This window comes from Netta rufina, assembly GCF_964035555.1.
Source record: "Netta rufina genome assembly, chromosome: 3".
Classification (NCBI taxonomy): Eukaryota; Metazoa; Chordata; class Aves; order Anseriformes; family Anatidae; genus Netta; species Netta rufina.
Window position 1 is genome coordinate 51,188,330 of NC_140125.1, and position 17,955 is coordinate 51,206,284.

Below are 17,955 nucleotides of genomic sequence, written 5' to 3' on the forward strand. Positions count from 1 at the left end.
GACTACAAACAGTTGCATCAGCATCCTTAAAAGTGAACCTTTACATTTATAGGCACATTCTTTTGCAAAACAAAACATAAAACTCAGCAGGGGAAAAATGTGGTTTGGTACTGAAAACTGCTCTCAGGAAGCAATTCAGTTTTAATCTTTAACTATTCAATAGCTATTTAGTTTGCTTCAGCTAGCTCATCTTAGTTTCAGATGAATAATATAATCTCATCCAGTCAGAACAACCATACTGTAACAAACAGGGGGTGGAATCTGCTTTAGCCAGCTTTGGTTTAAAATATATTGGTGTTTTTTGTTTGTTTGTTTGTTTCCTTGTTACTTAGTTTATGCATATACTTGCTCTTGAAAGCCAAAGTAAATAAATCAATTTTTAAACTTAATTGTGTATTATTCTCATAGTTGATGAACTTTTAAGAGTTTCAGGTTCTGAAACGTGGACTTAGAAACATTTAAATGTAAAAACATATAAATGTAAACTAGTCTGGTTTATAAATGTTCTTTTATTTTGAGATAACAGCCAGTGACTAAGTAGAGGGGAAAAAAGCTAAATCAATATAGTTTTAAGTCAGTACACCTGATGCCTGTAAGATTTTCTGTTTCAAAGTGACGTTGTCAACAGGTGATTGACATTGGCTGTCTGTGTGGCTATAGAAGGTAGGAATTCCTTGTAAATACTCTGTGAAGCAACCTGAGTAGTGTAGGAAAGTTGCGTGAAGTCGGTTTGGAGGGCTGCAGGTTTCCTGTGTCCTGTGCAGCTGCAGTGGTGGCACAGATGCCCTGGGTCTGCAGCCAGGATGAGCACTGTCAGCACCCTACCTGTGCTTTCTAAGCAAAAACAAACTGGCTGTGTCCTTGTGTGGCTGCTGCTGAAAAGCAGGTGACAACATTTCATAGAGTAATTTGCCTCATGAGGCTTAATAATAAGTACGTATTAGAACTGAACCTAGCTCTAATCACTTTGTTTAATGTCCCCATAGGTACCGGAGCTTAAAACATTTTAACTACGATGTTTGTCAGAGCTGCTTCTTTTCTGGCCGTACAGCAAAGGGGCATAAATTGCATTACCCAATGGTGGAGTACTGTATACCAGTGAGTACCAATTTACTGATCGTTTCTGAAGGATTGGTTTCACGTTATTTGTGGTCTAATTTTTTTTAACAGTTTTTTTAACACCTAAATATTCTACCAGGGTTTCTTTTCCATATGTCTAGCAGGTTCTGTCTTCCTGCCATTCTTTTTGAAAGTCATCAGGGACTTTGCTAGTGCTGCTGATTTTGCGTGGGCAGTGTTTGAATTCTATAGAAATGGGGAGAGGTATCTACTTCTAGTATCCACTTCAGAAGTATTCTCTGAGGGAACTTTATTTTTGGTTTGTGAAAATAAAGCTGGAATATAGAATATAATTGCAGTACTTGTATATGAGCATGTACACAAACATGCTGTTTGTAAGGTGAGAAAACATCAGAAAAAAGGGACTCACTTTACTACTGCCATACCACCATAATAATATTTAATCTTTTTCTAATGTGTTTTAATATTTTTGAAGGTTCATGATCTTTTCTTTCATGTTCAACATTTTGCTTGCTTTATGGAAACATGGTTGGAAATATGTTGTTTGTTTTTTTTTTTGTTGAGTAATTACTGCTTACTGGAGTATTTAAAAATTGGTGTGTATCTGGGAAAAAAATGAGCAAAATTGACAGTTTCCAACTGGAAAATATTTGAGAGTTTTGCCTGCATTACAAATTAATTTACAATGCAATATTTTCCTGATTAAATATTTAGCCAGATTTTTCTAAGAAATTTTCTAGGACACTTTCTTAAGTAGAGGATTGGGTAACTTCCTTCACAGAAATAACACTTTCAGGTTTGTTTGTGTTTTTTTGCTTGGTTGGTTTTAATGTGATAGTTGTTCACATTCCTAAGAATTTGCATTCAGTCACAAAAATTAATAGTGTAATCTGTATGTAATTTAAGCAGTGGTAATAGGACTGCTGCTTAGAACAGATTCAGATCAGAAATGACCCATTTTATGAACAGACATAAGTTATACTTATTGAATAATCAGTACCTATACGCACTCCATTTTAACTAGTCTTGTCTGAATTGAGTCAGGAATGAAGAATAGATTTCACAAAAAGAATCTGGCTTTGTAACATGCTATTTGTAGTAATGTACTGTTGTTAGTGTACTAATTTTTGATAAACCTCTGTGCAGGTTGAATTCAGTTAAGGCTATATAATATTCAAGAAGATGTAAAATTCTTTGCAGTAGGACAGTAGAATAGGTTGTGTTTAAATGGAATGATGCCAGAAAAAAGTATAGAGCTGGGTCTATGAAATAAAAATACATTAATAAAAATGTAGGTACCAAAGATCAATGAATTATTCCTAAGAATCCATTATATTGCAATACAAATAGCTTGAATATAAAGAGTACATCTACTCTGCTAATGTTTGTCACTTTTTAGAGCCTTTTCAACCAAATTCAAAGGCTGTTGATGTTAAAATATTGTGTTTGTGGTCTGTATTGCAAAGCAGAGTACAAATACGTGCACTCACCAAACTCCCTTAATAAAATTTAGCTTCTCTCTCATACTTAAATGTATCGATACGAGTACATTAGTATCAAGAATACGAGCAATAATTAGAAGAAACAAATGCTTGACTGCTTAATAGAGCTGACATTTGGAACTGGAACTTAATCACAGTTGGAGAGAAGACCTTTTAATTGTCTTATGGTAAGGTGTGCAGTGTGGAGTATGAAGGGATTTTTCAGAAGCTCTGTGACTTCTACATAAATCTAAAATAACTTGAAAAATGGCTTAAGGAAACTGTTTTTCAAATTAAATTTGCAAGGGGAAGATTTTCTCACTGTTTGCGTCAGGTTGAAAGTACTTCATAATTTCAGATTAAGGCTATTTACACAGATAATAATGTATAGCTATTGAAGCCAAATCCATAATGCTCTTTCTGTGTTTATCCTAGTTTGCAATTTCATTTTCTTGATGCTGAAAATACACTTTGAAAACTACTTTGGCTATGTATTTTTTTCCGTCATATGATTTAGAGATTGGTAGGGTAAGGAATTGAAAATATTTGACAAATCATGTCTGTGAGTAGTAGAAGTGCTAAGTTACTGTAGTTATTCTCATTTCTCTTTTTTTTTCTTGAGAATATGGAGAAATGGGATTTCTAATGAAAAATTTTACACAGATGTGTTAAATTTTGCAAGATTTTTCTACAATCCAAATCTAGCATCTAATTCAGGAATACTCTTAAATAAGTACTTGCATGTGTTTTTTGTTTGTTTGTTTTGAGTAGGAATTCTCTCAGTACTTGTGTTCTATGAATGTTGCTTTCTGTACCAATGAGTTCTGTGAATTTCAGGTGGAAATAGTTACTTCATCAGTTTTCTTTCTCTAAACTCTTTTTACTTTGCAGCTTTTATTTTCCAGAGTAAAACCTTAAAAGAAGTTTTTTGTTGTTGTTGTTTGTTTTAAAGTATTATACAGGTATCAGATCTGAAAATTTCTCATCCATCGCAAGTCATTTCTTTTGGGGTCCTGACTTCAGTGAATGTATAAACAATTTTCATAGGTTTCTGCCACTACACTCACCTGGCTAAATTCTCAATTTTGGAAGCCTTCTTGTACAAAATGATGGCAGTAAAGGTTAGCCCCTTCATCATCAACAAATAAATAAATAATAGTTAAGATGAAATGGATTCAGTGCATTGATAGACATTACTCTAAGGTAATGCTTGGCACAATTTGAATACAATTAAAATCAGCTGACTGTATATCAGTTCAGGACACCTCTTGCTCCTACTAGGAGCTGCCTTCTGCATTGTTCTCTATCACATTTTCCTTGCAAGTGAGCTACTGGAAGTTTTGAAGGAATTGTAGGATTGGGTCTCTTCAAGAGTTTAATGTGGTATCCAAAATATATATTTTCCTAAAGACTGTGATTCGTATTTTAGTAATTCTTGCTACAGCTTACCTTGCAAGAAAAGTGGTCAGAATTTTATTTCCCTGAAGAAGCTCAGGAATGATAGGAGAGATGTTGGAAATTATTAGCTGAATGGTAGTTCACCCTAGAGAGTAGATTTTGCTTCAGGCACAATAAAACTTATCTGCAATAGTGCCTGCTAAGACTCCTCCTCTATGTAAATCATCTGAAAGCTTAATGGCTCCTGACATCCAGAGAAGACAATTGCATACATGAACATTAAGTAGCTCAATGTTTTATAAGCAACAAGCTGACATAAAGTCAGTGGTTTCATCTTGACAAGCTGATTGATGCACCAAGGATGACGCTTTACTGTTGTCAAAATAGGCTTATTCTGTGGGGAATGTGAGAGAATGGAGAAAGAATGGGGGAATCTGAATGTTTTGCATTCAGAACATTTCTTCCAGCTGATTATTACTCATTGCCCTGTGAAGAATAGATATCTTTGATATCTAGCAGCTGCTCAGCATGCTGTCCTCTAGGTCTCTCTTACAGTTGCTCACTTAGCTAGCTTATGTGATCTGCTACCCTTTTGCAACTTAATTTTTTTTTAATTCTGAGGTGAGACCGTTACTCATGAAATTACAGATTCATTTCATTGCAGTAAACTAGAATACACAAACAATTTGTAATGCTTCTTGTTGAGAAACTGCTTTGAAATGCCTATATTTGAACGTCATCACAGAAAAGTCGTCTTTGCAGTGGTATACAATACAAACATCATTGACGTGATAGTGATAGCCATAAATACATTTCATATCTACCTTTAATAACAATTTTTGTGGTATCCCGTCTAGTACCTCTATCAAGGAACATGAGATACTATTTAAAGTGTAGATGCTTTGATGAATGACATGAATGCATACATTTAAACATAGATTTAAATTACTAGTGCATTGGGTTCTTAAGTGTCAAATAAAAGAGACCAGAAAAAAAATGAAATCTCTCTTTTCCCCCCATGTCCTACTCTGGGGAGCTATCAGACAGCTGTTTCAAAATGCAGCTATCATCCTAGTTGCACATACTGTAGCTGTTACCACAAATAGGTCTAAAAACTTTGTTCTCCATTAAATAGTCAGGCTTATGGTGCGGGTTTTAATTAATGTTACAGATGAATAAAATGTAAAGAAATAAAAATATGGAGATGTAAAAAAAGGTGCTTTTTTCTTCAAAAAAAAAAAAAAATTACATTCCTTTCCTTACCCTCCATACATATATATATATATATATATATATATATATATATATATGCTTTAGGGTTCTCCCAACTAGCTTATTGCATTGTTGGTACTACTTGTTCCCAATGAAGATTTGTCCTATTTCTAATACATGAAAAATACATCAAAACTGTTTTCTCAACCTTTGTATGAAAACCATGCTTCAGCATTTTTTTTTCTATCACTTTCCATATAAATCCAAGATTTATAAAATTTGTAAATTGATTGTAAAATTTGTATTGGTTTACAATATTTTTTTCCTGTTTTTAGTTTGACTTATGACTCTATTTATTCCCAGCAGTATACTAAAGAGTGCTAATGCCCATTTGTCAGTTTTTCCATACTTTTTTTCCTTGAGACATTCGGCTACCGACTTTTTAATTTATTTCTGTATGCCAGCCAAGGATCTTCGTCATTCTTTCTTGGACTTTGTCATTTTGTAGGAACTGAGATTTTAAATGGAGACTGAAAGCATGGTCTTTGGCTGAAATTTTCACTGAAAGAAGTGATTTGCTTCTGAAATTACTACCACAGTATTTGTGCTATCGATCTGTGTGGAAATAGCCAAGATGCCATGACGTAACTGTACAAGTTACCTGTTGTTTTTAATTTAGTAGATAGAGTTTACACAACTGCTGGCTAGTGTTTTTCAGAAGTTAAATGTTATAGTTAAATGCTCTTTTGGCATGATTTTTGATTGGATTGTGTAGTGTGGCTGTGTGCAAAAAAAAAAGTGGGAGAAATGCTTCTAAAAGTTATGTCTTAGTCCTGTGAATTAAAGCAGTTCTTGCAAATCTGCTCAAATTTCACTGGTTAGTATTAATCATCCTCACTTAGTACACAATCAAATTAGTTTTTCCAAGGAACTGGGTCAGGCTGTCATACCAAATAAAGAATACTCTAGAGGAGAAGTTTGGCAGATCAGTAGACATTTATTTCTGCAATGTGTAGGTACTAAAACTTTCATTCATTGGCCTTGGGACAGAGTTCCATCTGCTAGAGCTACTGTTGCGTGAGAATAAGCAGCCCTTTGGATGTCACGGTCCTTGTTTGGATGATCCCGTGATTGTAGCAGATGCTTCCTGAGTGTGATTTTGTGAGCCCTCCCTTAATTTACCTGTATTAAAATCTAGGGGGTTCAAATACTTCTTAATCCCAAATGTGCTCTGTTTGTTGCTACTTGTTAAAGCCAGATGTCAAACTTTCAACATTGGCTTAATTATCTGCTGCTTTTGTTGCTACTCTGATCTGCATTACAGATTTCATAACTGCATGTATTATACACACATTATTTTTTTTCTCCATTCACATATGTATTTTATGTTTTGACAATAGAAAATAAAAACAGAGAATAGTTTGTCTGACCTGCTTGTAGGCCTCTTCAGAGTACATAATGGAGAAAAAATACAAAACAAAAAAACGTTTGTTTGTTTTTTTTTTTTTTAATTCTGTTTTCCCTATGGATGTCCATCTTTCTTGTCATCCTCTTATGTTAATGTGCTTCTCTGAAAGCAGAGTGCCCAGAAATGCAGTCCGTGGTTTGTCACAAGTTTTGGGCTGGAGTTCTGTATAAGCCATTGCACACCTGCAGCTAATACAGGAGGTGAATGGCCACTTTTTCTTTCCCACAGTTGCAAGAAGAAATGCTTAATATTAACTTCTCCATAGTATGGAGGTCATTCTGTTTAAGTACTCGTACAGTCTGAAAACACATACATATATATTTGAAGGCATGCTATTGTATTTTCCTGCAGATGTCTTTGTTATAGCCATTTTCACCTTGCATATTATGCCCTTCTTTGCTCGTATCCCTGCTTTTGTAGCAGAAATTCATTGAGTAGTATTGCCAAAGCAGTGTTGCCATTGCTGCTATGATTATTTCCAATTCCAATTTCCAAAATTGATCCTTAAAAGCAGCTGTATCAATTCTAATTGAGTACTAAAGACCAGCTGTGGCAGTGAGGGATGGAGCTAAGCATTTGTCAGTTTTGGACAAGGCTGCATAAGTAAGGACCAGTAAAAAGATAAGATAAGATAAGATAAGATAAAATAAAATAAAATAAAATAAAATAAAATAAAATAAAATAAAATAAAATAAAATAAAATAAAATAAAATAAAATAAAATTAAAATAAATCTTCCAGGGGTTTTACTGTTTGTAGCTTGCAGTTTTAGACTTGGAAAATCTTGTGGCTGATTTTTCTTCCAGCTTCTTAGTGTGACAGTAAGGAATATGCTCGATCAGTCTGTGAGATTGTTAGTTCAGGCAGAGACTGTTCTTACCAGACCCATTTCCAATTGTGCCTTTGCACAGTGCTGTGCAAATAACAATGGCTGTGATTTCATCTGTGGGTGTTTTTTGGCCTTGAAGGGATACGGATAATAGCAGAAACCTGTAGGAAGAGATCTTGTAACTTGAGAAAATACTCATGAAAAATGTGGCTGTCACAGGAGAGATTGGTTTAGCACTTACTGTTTCCATCTCAAAGTTTTCCAGTTTAGGTATATAATTGGAGGCATTGAATATTTTGTGGCACTTTGCGAACGCATAGGGTTTTGTGTTAGTTATATGTTGTATTTTTTTTTTTTTCAAACAAAGCCGTTACTGTTAGCTGTTTGTTTTTTGTTGATTTTTTTTTTTTTTTCAGCAGTTATTATAAGGTATTTCTTCTGCCTGTGAAAGTGAGTCATGATCTTCATATGCATGAGTATACTGTCAAGATGGCTTTCAATGGCTAAGAGTATACCCCCATAGCTAGCAAACTGATTTTTTTTTTCCACTTCGTAAGACTGTTTGTAAATGTTTAATCTAAAATTTGAACCTGCTTCAAATTTTCCCTCATTTTCTCTAATTAGTAATTGGTAAACCCAATGCATTAATTACTAGCAATTTGAAGCCTCAGTGTGTTGATTTTTTTTTCCAATAGAAGAGAATTTGTAGATGCATTACCATTATTACTGTACCATATTTCGTGACACTTAAAAAGGTGATTTTAATGTCACTAACAGTCTGAAGTTCTTCCTTTCAGGAAAGTAGTATCTGTATTATGTCAGTGCTACTTAGCAATTCAATTTAAGTGCAATTTAATTTCTTTTAACTTTTTTTTAAGACAACATCTGGGGAAGATGTACGGGACTTCACCAAGGTGCTGAAGAACAAGTTCCGATCAAAGAAGTATTTTGCAAAGCATCCCCGACTTGGCTACCTACCTGTGCAAACAGTTTTGGAGGGTGACAACCTGGAGACGTAAGCTTGATTATAGAGTAATTGCTTCTGGCATCACTGGCCTGTTTCATTAAAAACAAAGAAATGAAACCCAAGAAATAATGTGAACTATTTCCTGATGCTGGTTATTTGCAGATCTTGCCTATTTTTGAAGAAGAAATGTATTTTCTTTAGTTTGGTGGTATAGGTATTTTATCATAAAGCTATGGACTTTAGCAGGCAGTGCTGAAGGGATCTTAATGGCTGTTTTACTGAGAAAACTTTCACAGCCTTGGGGATACTGGGATTTTAGAACCACACTGCTTATTAGGTCATCTCAAAGTTGTTGGAGTTGGAAATCTCTGACCTAATGAGGTTCCTACAAACTTCAGAAATACAGGTGGCCTTATAAGACAGAACACTCTCAGTGTCTCCACAGTGTTATTTACAGTGCTGGCAGAAACAGTTCATTTTATTTATTTGCTTAGTTGGTAGCTGTCTGCAAAAGAGACTTTTAAAAGAACAAAAGTAAGATATGTTGACAGGGCACTACAAGTGGTTTTATGGATTGACTCTCCATGACATTGTGGAGACTGTAGTGCTGCTGTATGTGTTGTCTAAACACAGCATCACTTATTCATCAACAGCCACCGTGAAGCTTCAACATACGTTCTCTGCTTGCATGTGAAAGCCCAGTGCCCTTGTCCATGCTCCATTTTTGTGACCCATTGGACTGTGTTTTACCTACAGTAATCAAACAAAACCCACTCATTAGCAGTTTAAGAAAGAGGAGGAAGTAATCTGGCCTGGATTCTAACCAAGAAATGTACGTACAAAAAGTCCAAATGTTACTCACCAGGGCAATTTTCAGCTGGTCTGTATTTAAAAACAAACTGAACATATCACCAACAATGGAAAGCAAAACTTCGATGTGATGAAAGTTTGCCAGTAGTGCCTGGAATTGGAATGTCAAAACTTAAATCACAAGTCAGGATAAAACTCCTTTGGCCCATCACAAGACAAATCGCCGGTATCATGCTGAGGAAACTACCCATATAGGTTCTCACCTCTTCAGATGACAAAACCCAGTAGTATGTTACTTAAAAATAGTATTAATAAAAAAAGAAATACTAAATAGTTTTTTAAGTGTCAGAATATATAATACAATATATATCATCTTGTATTATATCATCTTGTTTTTATGCAGTAGGAAAATAAGCATTGATAACTTTATTCAGTGGGGTGTTTTGTTCTTGTTGGGCTTATTTTTACCCAATAAGTTTTTGTGAGAATTTTTTCTACTTAGTTTAAAATAAAAGCTCCAACACTTGAGCAGAATTGAAACAAACTAATAACAAACTGCAGTTCAATGAATGACATTGTTTGGGTATTTTTGTTTTTAAATTTGACTTTTAACAAAATGAAGTTTGTAAGTCAGTCTCCTATCTGTCGATGATACAGTCTGGTATCTGTTGCTGTCTCTTTTCTATGTCAGTTGTTGCTGATTCAAATAATCTGGGTGGGCTGCTGGTTAAAATTTTTTGTTTTTCTAGCTTTCTCTTTCTTAAGTGGCACTGAAGTTTGTTTCATAGTTTCTTTCTCTCTCTCTCTCTCTCTTTCTTTCTTTTTTTTTTGTCTTTGTACAGTCCTATCACTCTCATCAGTATGTGGCCAGAGCAATATGAGTGAGTATGCTGAACCCCTTTGTCTGGAAAGCTTAATATACTAGTTGTTTTCTCTAAGCTGAGTTGCTGCTAATCTGATGTGCATGAGCTGTAGGGCATGGCTGACCAAAAGCAACAACCCTCTCAGCAATATTATGAATTTATTTATTTGTCATCAGTTTAAATTACTTATAAAATGATTGTGTCTATATCATGAATTGCTTTTGACACCAATATTATTTTTTTATTTTTCTCAAACTAGTCCTTCCCAGTCTCCACAGCTATTTCATGACGACACACACTCCAGGATAGAGCAGTATGCTACTAGGTAAGAAATGCACAGACTGTTTCTCACCAGTACACCGCATTTTGTGATTGATTCCTGCTGTTTTTAATCTAGTCTACTGGCTGGACATTATTTATTAAAAAGATATAATTCTCTGTACTCAGAAGAAAGACAAATGTTTTTAAATCATCAGCTTCTGAATACAGTCATATTAAATGTAAAATAGATGTATTAAATCTGTCATCTGTCATGCAAAATGGAAACTATTGCAGAATTACTGTGTGTTATTTCTAAAAACGGGCTGTTTTCATTTTGTTTCATTTTTAACCTTTGGGAATAGACTCAGCTTGTTGGATACATAGTTTTTCCCAGTAGCATTTTACAGTCAGGTTTTCACTTTCTTCTGTGATTTTAACCATTACCCATTGACTTTTAGCAGAGGATATAATAATTACAGATGGTTTATGTTCTGGCTTTTATGGGGTTACCCAAGTGATTTTAGGATAAAATGTCTTTCATGCCAAGTCTATCTCAGTGATGCAGTGTTTTGTTGAACTCTCTTCTGTTCATTCAGAGTTGATGAGAGTTAAGCCCTTAGCAGAGGTACCCTCTCAAAAATAAGTAATGACAGTCCACTTTTAGGCAACACAGAAATTGTTCTATATTCCCATGGGAACAAATGGCTCAATTTTACTTTGAGTGTTTCATCTGCCGTATCTGATCTCCACAACAATATTAACTTTTTCAGCTGTTTGAATAAAAATTCAGAACTTATGCTCAAGTTATTTGCTACTGTATTCTTGTTTATGGGCACCATAAAGAAAACTTATAAACTCTCTGAGATATACTGGTTATTGTACTACCTTATATGACAAGGGTATATGAAGCTTAATTTTAAAATTCATCTATGTTTCATGAAAGACTTAGAGAACTGAGCTAAACAGCATTACAAAGATGACTTGCAAGCACCTCACTCACTCTTGTTACTCACTGAACTAGATCTGCTTCAGATGGCCCAGAGCAGAGATGACCTGAGTGCTTAGGGACTTGTCCTCTCTTCAGGGGAGGTTTTGGAGCACAACATCCCACTGCTAGCCTAGGGGGCGTGCAAGGCAACCGAGACAACTTCATTGTGTGTGCACTCTCATTTATAGTCCTTAAACTCTGAGGAATACTAACAAACATACAGATGGGCAAGCTTATTCCATGCTGAAGGAATACACTGCAGTTCATGTTTCTTTAGTGCCTTGCATACTTCTTTCAAAAAGTTTGAAGGTGTCTGCAATAATGTGTATTGCACAAAAGTAAGTGTGAAGTTTAAGATATCTTTATAATACTGAAAACAACCGTATTTGAAGCAGTCCAATATAGGCGCACAGTATTCCTAGACTTCCTGGACTTTTATGCATGTCTTACATAAATAAGGTATATCTTTCCTAGAAAGCTGAACAGACAGAAAATTCCTTCTGTGATTTTAAAGAATTTTGTGGCATTATATAACCCTATAATAATCCAGTCCTTTTAGATTAAGTAATTACACTGGTTTTGGGGTTGTTCTCCAGGACACGTCTGTCCGTAGTGTGAGTTTATTTGCCAAAAAAACTCACTGAAAAGTGTCTCATGAAAGTCCTCTGGATTAGAGTTTGTTTTTTTTTATTTTGTTTTGTCAGCCTACAAGTTTTTTTTATTTTCATGTGTACCAAGATTGCAATATCTAATCCATTTCTAAGAAATGTTCTTCACAGTGCCTCTGTTTAAATTATGCAGCATGGTCTCTGAAAATCATGGTCTTTCCCTGCCTTTCAGGCTCGCCCAGATGGAAAGGACCAATGGCTCCTTCCTCACGGACAGCAGCTCCAACACAGGAAGCGTGTAAGTAACTCATGCTCATTCAGGCTGCTTAGGAACCCAGGTTAGAGCTGTCAGCTATAATCCTTTCTAAGTTTTGTAGCACAGGATTTAGCCTTTGTGAAAAAAGCGAATGAGTATGACTCTGGGAATGCCTGCCTAAATTTCATTATTCCCAGTATCAGTTGTATAAATGGATGTTTCTCATTTGGTGATGTAAGGGAACTCTACATTAGTCTGCTATTCTCTTCCAAAATGAGGGTATTCATGTGACTGGAAAAAAAAAAAAAAAAAGATCTATAGGTTCTAGTTTGTGTTCCTTTCCTGTTTTTATCATAGTATAAAAGAAAAGAAATCTGTCTTTGTCAAAGGGGGCAATGACAATGGGTCAATAGTTTTTGCTACCTTCCAGGACCATTTTCTTCCTTTAAAAAAAAGTTATCAGTATTGGAGGTTATACAGAAGAGTGTTGCTGCTGCTTGCTTAGATTTCAGTATACTGGCTGCTGGTCTGTTTGTTCTTGGGGATATAAACATAGTCCCACATTAATTTTATCAAGGCTATTGTGACAGTTTTATTGTAAAAGCCTTCATTAAAATGAATTGATGAACCTGGAAAGCATAAAACCCTTTGAATTAAATATGATTTTTTCAATGTTAACGTACATGAAAGTTTCAACCTCCCTATATCACCTGTTCTGTTAATTAAATCAGTGTAGTAGGACCCTGCCTCTTTTAAGTTATTAATGAAAGTAACCAGCTTTTTTAAAGAGGAAATTGTTCCTGTTCAGATCTAGTTAGTTAGAAATTGTTGTTGTTGTCAGTATATGTTAATTTACTGTTTTGAAATCTAACCATGATATCTCTACCTATTAACGTGCAAACAATGTGAGATTTAAAATACTTTGCTTCAGAGAAGCACTTGTGATCACCTCCAAATTTGTTTCCTCTTTTCTGTTTGATTAACTCTAGTTACATAAATAATAAAACCTTTTTCATCTGCAACTGTTTTCATGTGTTTCTGTCATTGATAGCTTCACCAAAGACAGAAATGGAGCCAAAATATTTCCTTTTGATTTCCTGTCCCCTCCCAAAAAAAACAAAATAAAAAAAAGGGGGGGGGGAGAGACACGGACAACAAATATAAATATTAACATAAAAGACAAATATAGTGTAGTTTGGCAATGAAAGCTGAAAACCTGAAAGTAGGTAAATGCTCATATGCTTGACTGAGTTGTGTATTTTGGAATTAATGAGCCTACAGATATACAAAGACTGAACAACCTTCCATTCCAATGGTAAAAGGGGATGTAGACGCTTAATTTCTATTGCCAATTCAGCAGTTGATTTTATAACTTTCCCTTTTTTTGCCTATAAAAATAACCTTTATTGTAAGAAAAGGAATGAACATGGTGAACTTGTGTACCAATATGGGAGGAGAGACTTCCAAATTTCAATCTCAGTCCTGATATCAAAAGAGGACTGTTACACACTACACAGAGATTCAGATGCCTAAGAGGACAAGAAAGTAACTTTTATACCTAATGGAACCTTTTCTTTTATTTGCAGATAATATTTAGTACTTCTGTTAAGGTACATGGTGAAGTACTCACAAAATTCTAAAAAACTGTCATTTAAAGCTTGGGCTTGCACTGTTGCAGGGAAATACAGAGCTATGAGGTTAGGATCCCAGTTTGGATCATAAATCTACAGCTGGAACACTGAGTATTTAGTATTATAGCTCAGCTCTATTTTTATTGTTTAAATGTTTGACATTAAAATATGCATGCTGTAATCATTCTGTATAGACTGAAGTAGAAGGAGCAATTTGAAACTTGGATGCACATTTTTTAGCTCAGAGGCATCTGCTATCTGAGCCTATCTGAGTAAAATGTCATTTTCCTATGATATACTTTTGAACCTTTTGGAGATTAATGCTGATTTTAAAAGCAAATTCTCTCTTCATAATTGGAGTTTTGGAGTTCTGTTCTGTGATTTTTTTATTTTTATTTTTATTTTTTGTTCCTCATAGTCCCATAGTTTACGGTGGCCCTATAACAGAGACAAAATTGCTCTTAGTATTAGAAAATTACTGCTTTGGTCTTGTCAGGTTAGCAAGTTCATCAACAATATGTTTAATGCATTTCATGCTCCAGAGGTTATACATAAGAAGACTTCTACATTTGAATGACAATCGGAGAGCTTCTGCTGTCAGTTAAACATTGTGCGTTTCTTTGCAGAAATGTTCTGCAATATGCTATCTGCTTAAGACAACATTCTTCAAAGAAACATCTTCTTTTTAAATTAACACATTGTCTTGAATGTAATTATGACAATCTTTAACTCCCAAAGGTTTTATGCACCCCACAAGGGTGTGTGATTTCCATTAAAATGCACGTTTTCCTCAGCTGGAAAAAATATCTGTAGACAGCAAAAAAGACTCTCTGCAGTAGTATATCCGTTCTCTTAACAATAAAAAAATAATGCTCTCATGCATGAATTTTCTGATATAAATGCACTGAAGAAAAATATTTTTTTCATGTAGTCTTCATTATACATTATAGAATTCTAAATATTTAGGCTAGACTGTTGTGATGAGTTTTCATTGCCTTTAAGTCATGCAAAAACATCTATATTCGTAAAGCAGACTGGTCTTTTCATAACTGAAGATGAACACAAGGAAAAATGAAGACTTTGCAGCAAAGAATGATAAATAGTATTCCTAATGGAAAGCCATGCCTCACAATTTGACATATCATGGCGTAGTAGAATGAAAAGACAAAAAATGTTAGAAAAATAGTTGAATGTAGCTCTCATTCCTGTAATGTATGAACTATATTATCTAGCCCATACTGAAGTTAATTGGATTGAGTTGGATGTAATATAAATAATTTCTGTATAAATGTGAATGTTTAATAGCTATTTTCTAATTAATGCCTTTACTACCAGTCATCCCTGCAGTGCTTTTGCTGATGGCACTTTACACTAAACTGAAGGCAGTGCTGGAATATATCTGACTTGCCACTTGTTAAGGAGCTGTGTGCTCGGGTACAGGGGTAGGAGCAAGCAATGAACAGCAGTGGTGCTTTCAGCAGGCATGGCCACTCAGTGCTTGTGAGCCAAACTGGAGTCCCAGTATACAGCACCTGAATACTTTGACATGGTGTAAGTGATTAAAAGGCAACTTGTTGCAGTGGGAAGTTAGTTCCAGATTAAAGTTAAAGACAAAGAGAGGATTTTAGAGAACTGCCTGATCCTTACTGTAATATACATCATAACATCAGTAGGTCAAGATATGCTTTATTTGGACTAGTATATGGTCATTGGTATGAGAAAAATAGCACAGGAAAAATGAAAGTGATGAAGGAAGATCACAAATGTACTCATCTCTTACTATATGAAATCCAAGTTAGCAATTCTTTTAATTGGATAAAATAGTACACTGGTGAAAAGTGACTGTCAAGAAGTCTGAATTTTTCTTTCCACAACTCAGTCTTGATGAAGAGAAGTAAATTGCAATATTTTTTTAATCTCTTGCTTCTCCCACATATAATGCATCCTTTGGAACAGACCTGTTGAAAATCCACAAAGAATAGAATATTTCAAATGCTGTTTTCCCTGGCTCTCCTAGTTGGGGTGTTCTTTCTCTTTGAGGTGTACTTCTTTCAAGTCTGACCTTCTGGGATGTCATTTTCACTGCTTTCTTGAATGCCAAAATGCTGAAAAGGACCTGCAGTCCTCTTGAAGGACTGCTGTGTAGTTCTAGCCTTTCCTCAAAGCACAGGGGGTCTTCAGGAGAATAACCACCAAGAGAGGATGAGGAATTTATTTTGATGTGGCGCTTTCATTTTGGTTGCCGATTGCTGTCTCCAACCAATTCTAACAAAGAATAAAGTCCTGGATTTCTCAAAATTCAAGTATTTCCATGCTACAGAACACATCAATCCCTTATCACTTCACATCATTGTGAAGCCCAATGTTGCGACTCCTGTGCTACCAATGAATCTGTCTTTATTATAGTCATGAGGTTTGTTGAGATTCAAGGGGTTTGAACTTTTTTTTGAATCAGTAGTTTTGCAAGACAGACCAAATAGTATTTGTTTGTTTTAGTCTCCTTTACTGGACACAATAGAGTGAAAAAATATCTAAGCATTTCCTGTGTAAGCTCTTTCTTTAAGTAGTTTATAACTTTCATTAAGAAGTCAGGTTACACCTTATGTAAAATCTTGACAGATTTTCAATTTTAATAAATTCAAATATAATAAATCCAACATTGCAGAGCACTATTAAAAAAAATCAAATCTATTTCAGATGACCTACAGAGTTGCTTATAAACTAATTCATCATCTTAATAAAGTAGACAGCAGCTTTCTGATGCCTAATTAAAAGAAGCAGACTAAAGTGCTTTATCAGATGAACCTTTGATGACAGTACCAACAACCTTGCACAAAAGAAGCCTGTATGTGTAGTTACACCAAAAATAATTAAACAATATTTTGAAACCTGCACATTAAAATTATGTTCCCTCTCTGTCCTGTGCTTTAACACTGCTTGCTGAAGGTGTGATGTTGTTGGCACCAGTTCCCTGCTTAGTGCAGCTCTTCCGGGCGCAGCGTGCAACCATTCTGCATGTTTTGCTGGGCTGCAGGGGCCCAGTTGTGTACCACGGTTTGAAGTCCTAACAGGGGTTACAGCACTTCAGCAAAAACTTGGTTATAAGGAGTAGGGTTTCTTGCTTGTTTTGTCTTTACTAAGATGGTAGAAGAATGGAGAAGTGCCACGGCATTTTCATTACCACATCAGGACCTGGTTTATACTCCATTAACTACACTAGTCTTTGTTTTATCTACAATTAGAGTAATGAAAAATAGGAAAGCAAGTGGTTATCAGTTTCACTGAGATCACTCAAAAGGTGGAGAAAGAAAGCAGTTAGAGGCTTTCTTCTGTAGGTAAGGGGAAAAAAAAAAGAGGGAGTGCTCTGTTTTTGTTTCAGCTAACATAATCACCTATCCCCTATGTTTTTGAGGAACTTACAGTCCCAATTATGTTTTAATTTTAAAGCTGTATTGAATTAAAAAAAATCATCACGATTATTTATTTGCATGGGAATATTAATATTGTGATTTCTTCTCACGACTATATTTCAGGCAAGAAATGTAAGAAATAAATGAATATATTATTTCCTATTACATATAAGGATCCTTATATATAAGGATATATAATATATACATATGCATTATATATATATATTCCTCTGTTAAAAACAGAGGAACTCACTAATGAGGTTTCTTTTTCACTTTTCCATGTAAACTTTCTGCCAGCTAGTAGTTAATCAGCAGTGACAGGATGAAGGAAAGTGTTATGCTACCAGGGCTTAGTGGAAGGAACTTCTCATACCTGACTATTTTTAACCTTTATATCATAAATGAACCTGTGTGGAATAGAATGTCACGCACTTTAAAAGTGGATAGAACTGTCACAGGAGATATGGGTTTTTAATACTATTCGTATTTATTTATTTATTTCTAATGGTACTTGTTGCACATTTATTTGATTTGAAAGTCTACACTCAGTAACAATTCAGAAGGCAATGTGATAGCTTTGGCTAGATAGTGAATAGTTTTTCTTGAGAAGGAATCATTCAGTGTCATTCTACCATTGGATTAGCCTTCAGTAACAAGTTTTAAGTACTGCTACAAAAAAACGAATCACTTTTCT

The 17,955-nt window shown here is 34.9% G+C and overlaps 1 protein-coding gene across 3 annotated transcripts in view; it reads left to right on the plus strand.

Annotated features, from left to right (window-relative positions):
- The window catches only part of UTRN (utrophin), a gene marked incomplete at its 5' end in the record, with an annotated part of 369,309 nt that overhangs the window by 332,168 nt on the left and 19,186 nt on the right, over nt 1-17,955 (plus strand). For all 3 annotated transcript variants that reach the window (XM_084284598.1, XM_084284597.1, XM_084284599.1), the window contains 5 exons: nt 987-1,098; nt 8,346-8,482; nt 10,087-10,125; nt 10,367-10,432; nt 12,197-12,262. In XM_084284598.1, the coding sequence (XP_084140724.1) occupies nt 987-1,098; nt 8,346-8,482; nt 10,087-10,125; nt 10,367-10,432; nt 12,197-12,262 (420 nt within the window). The remainder of the gene's footprint in view (nt 1-986; nt 1,099-8,345; nt 8,483-10,086; nt 10,126-10,366; nt 10,433-12,196; nt 12,263-17,955) is intronic.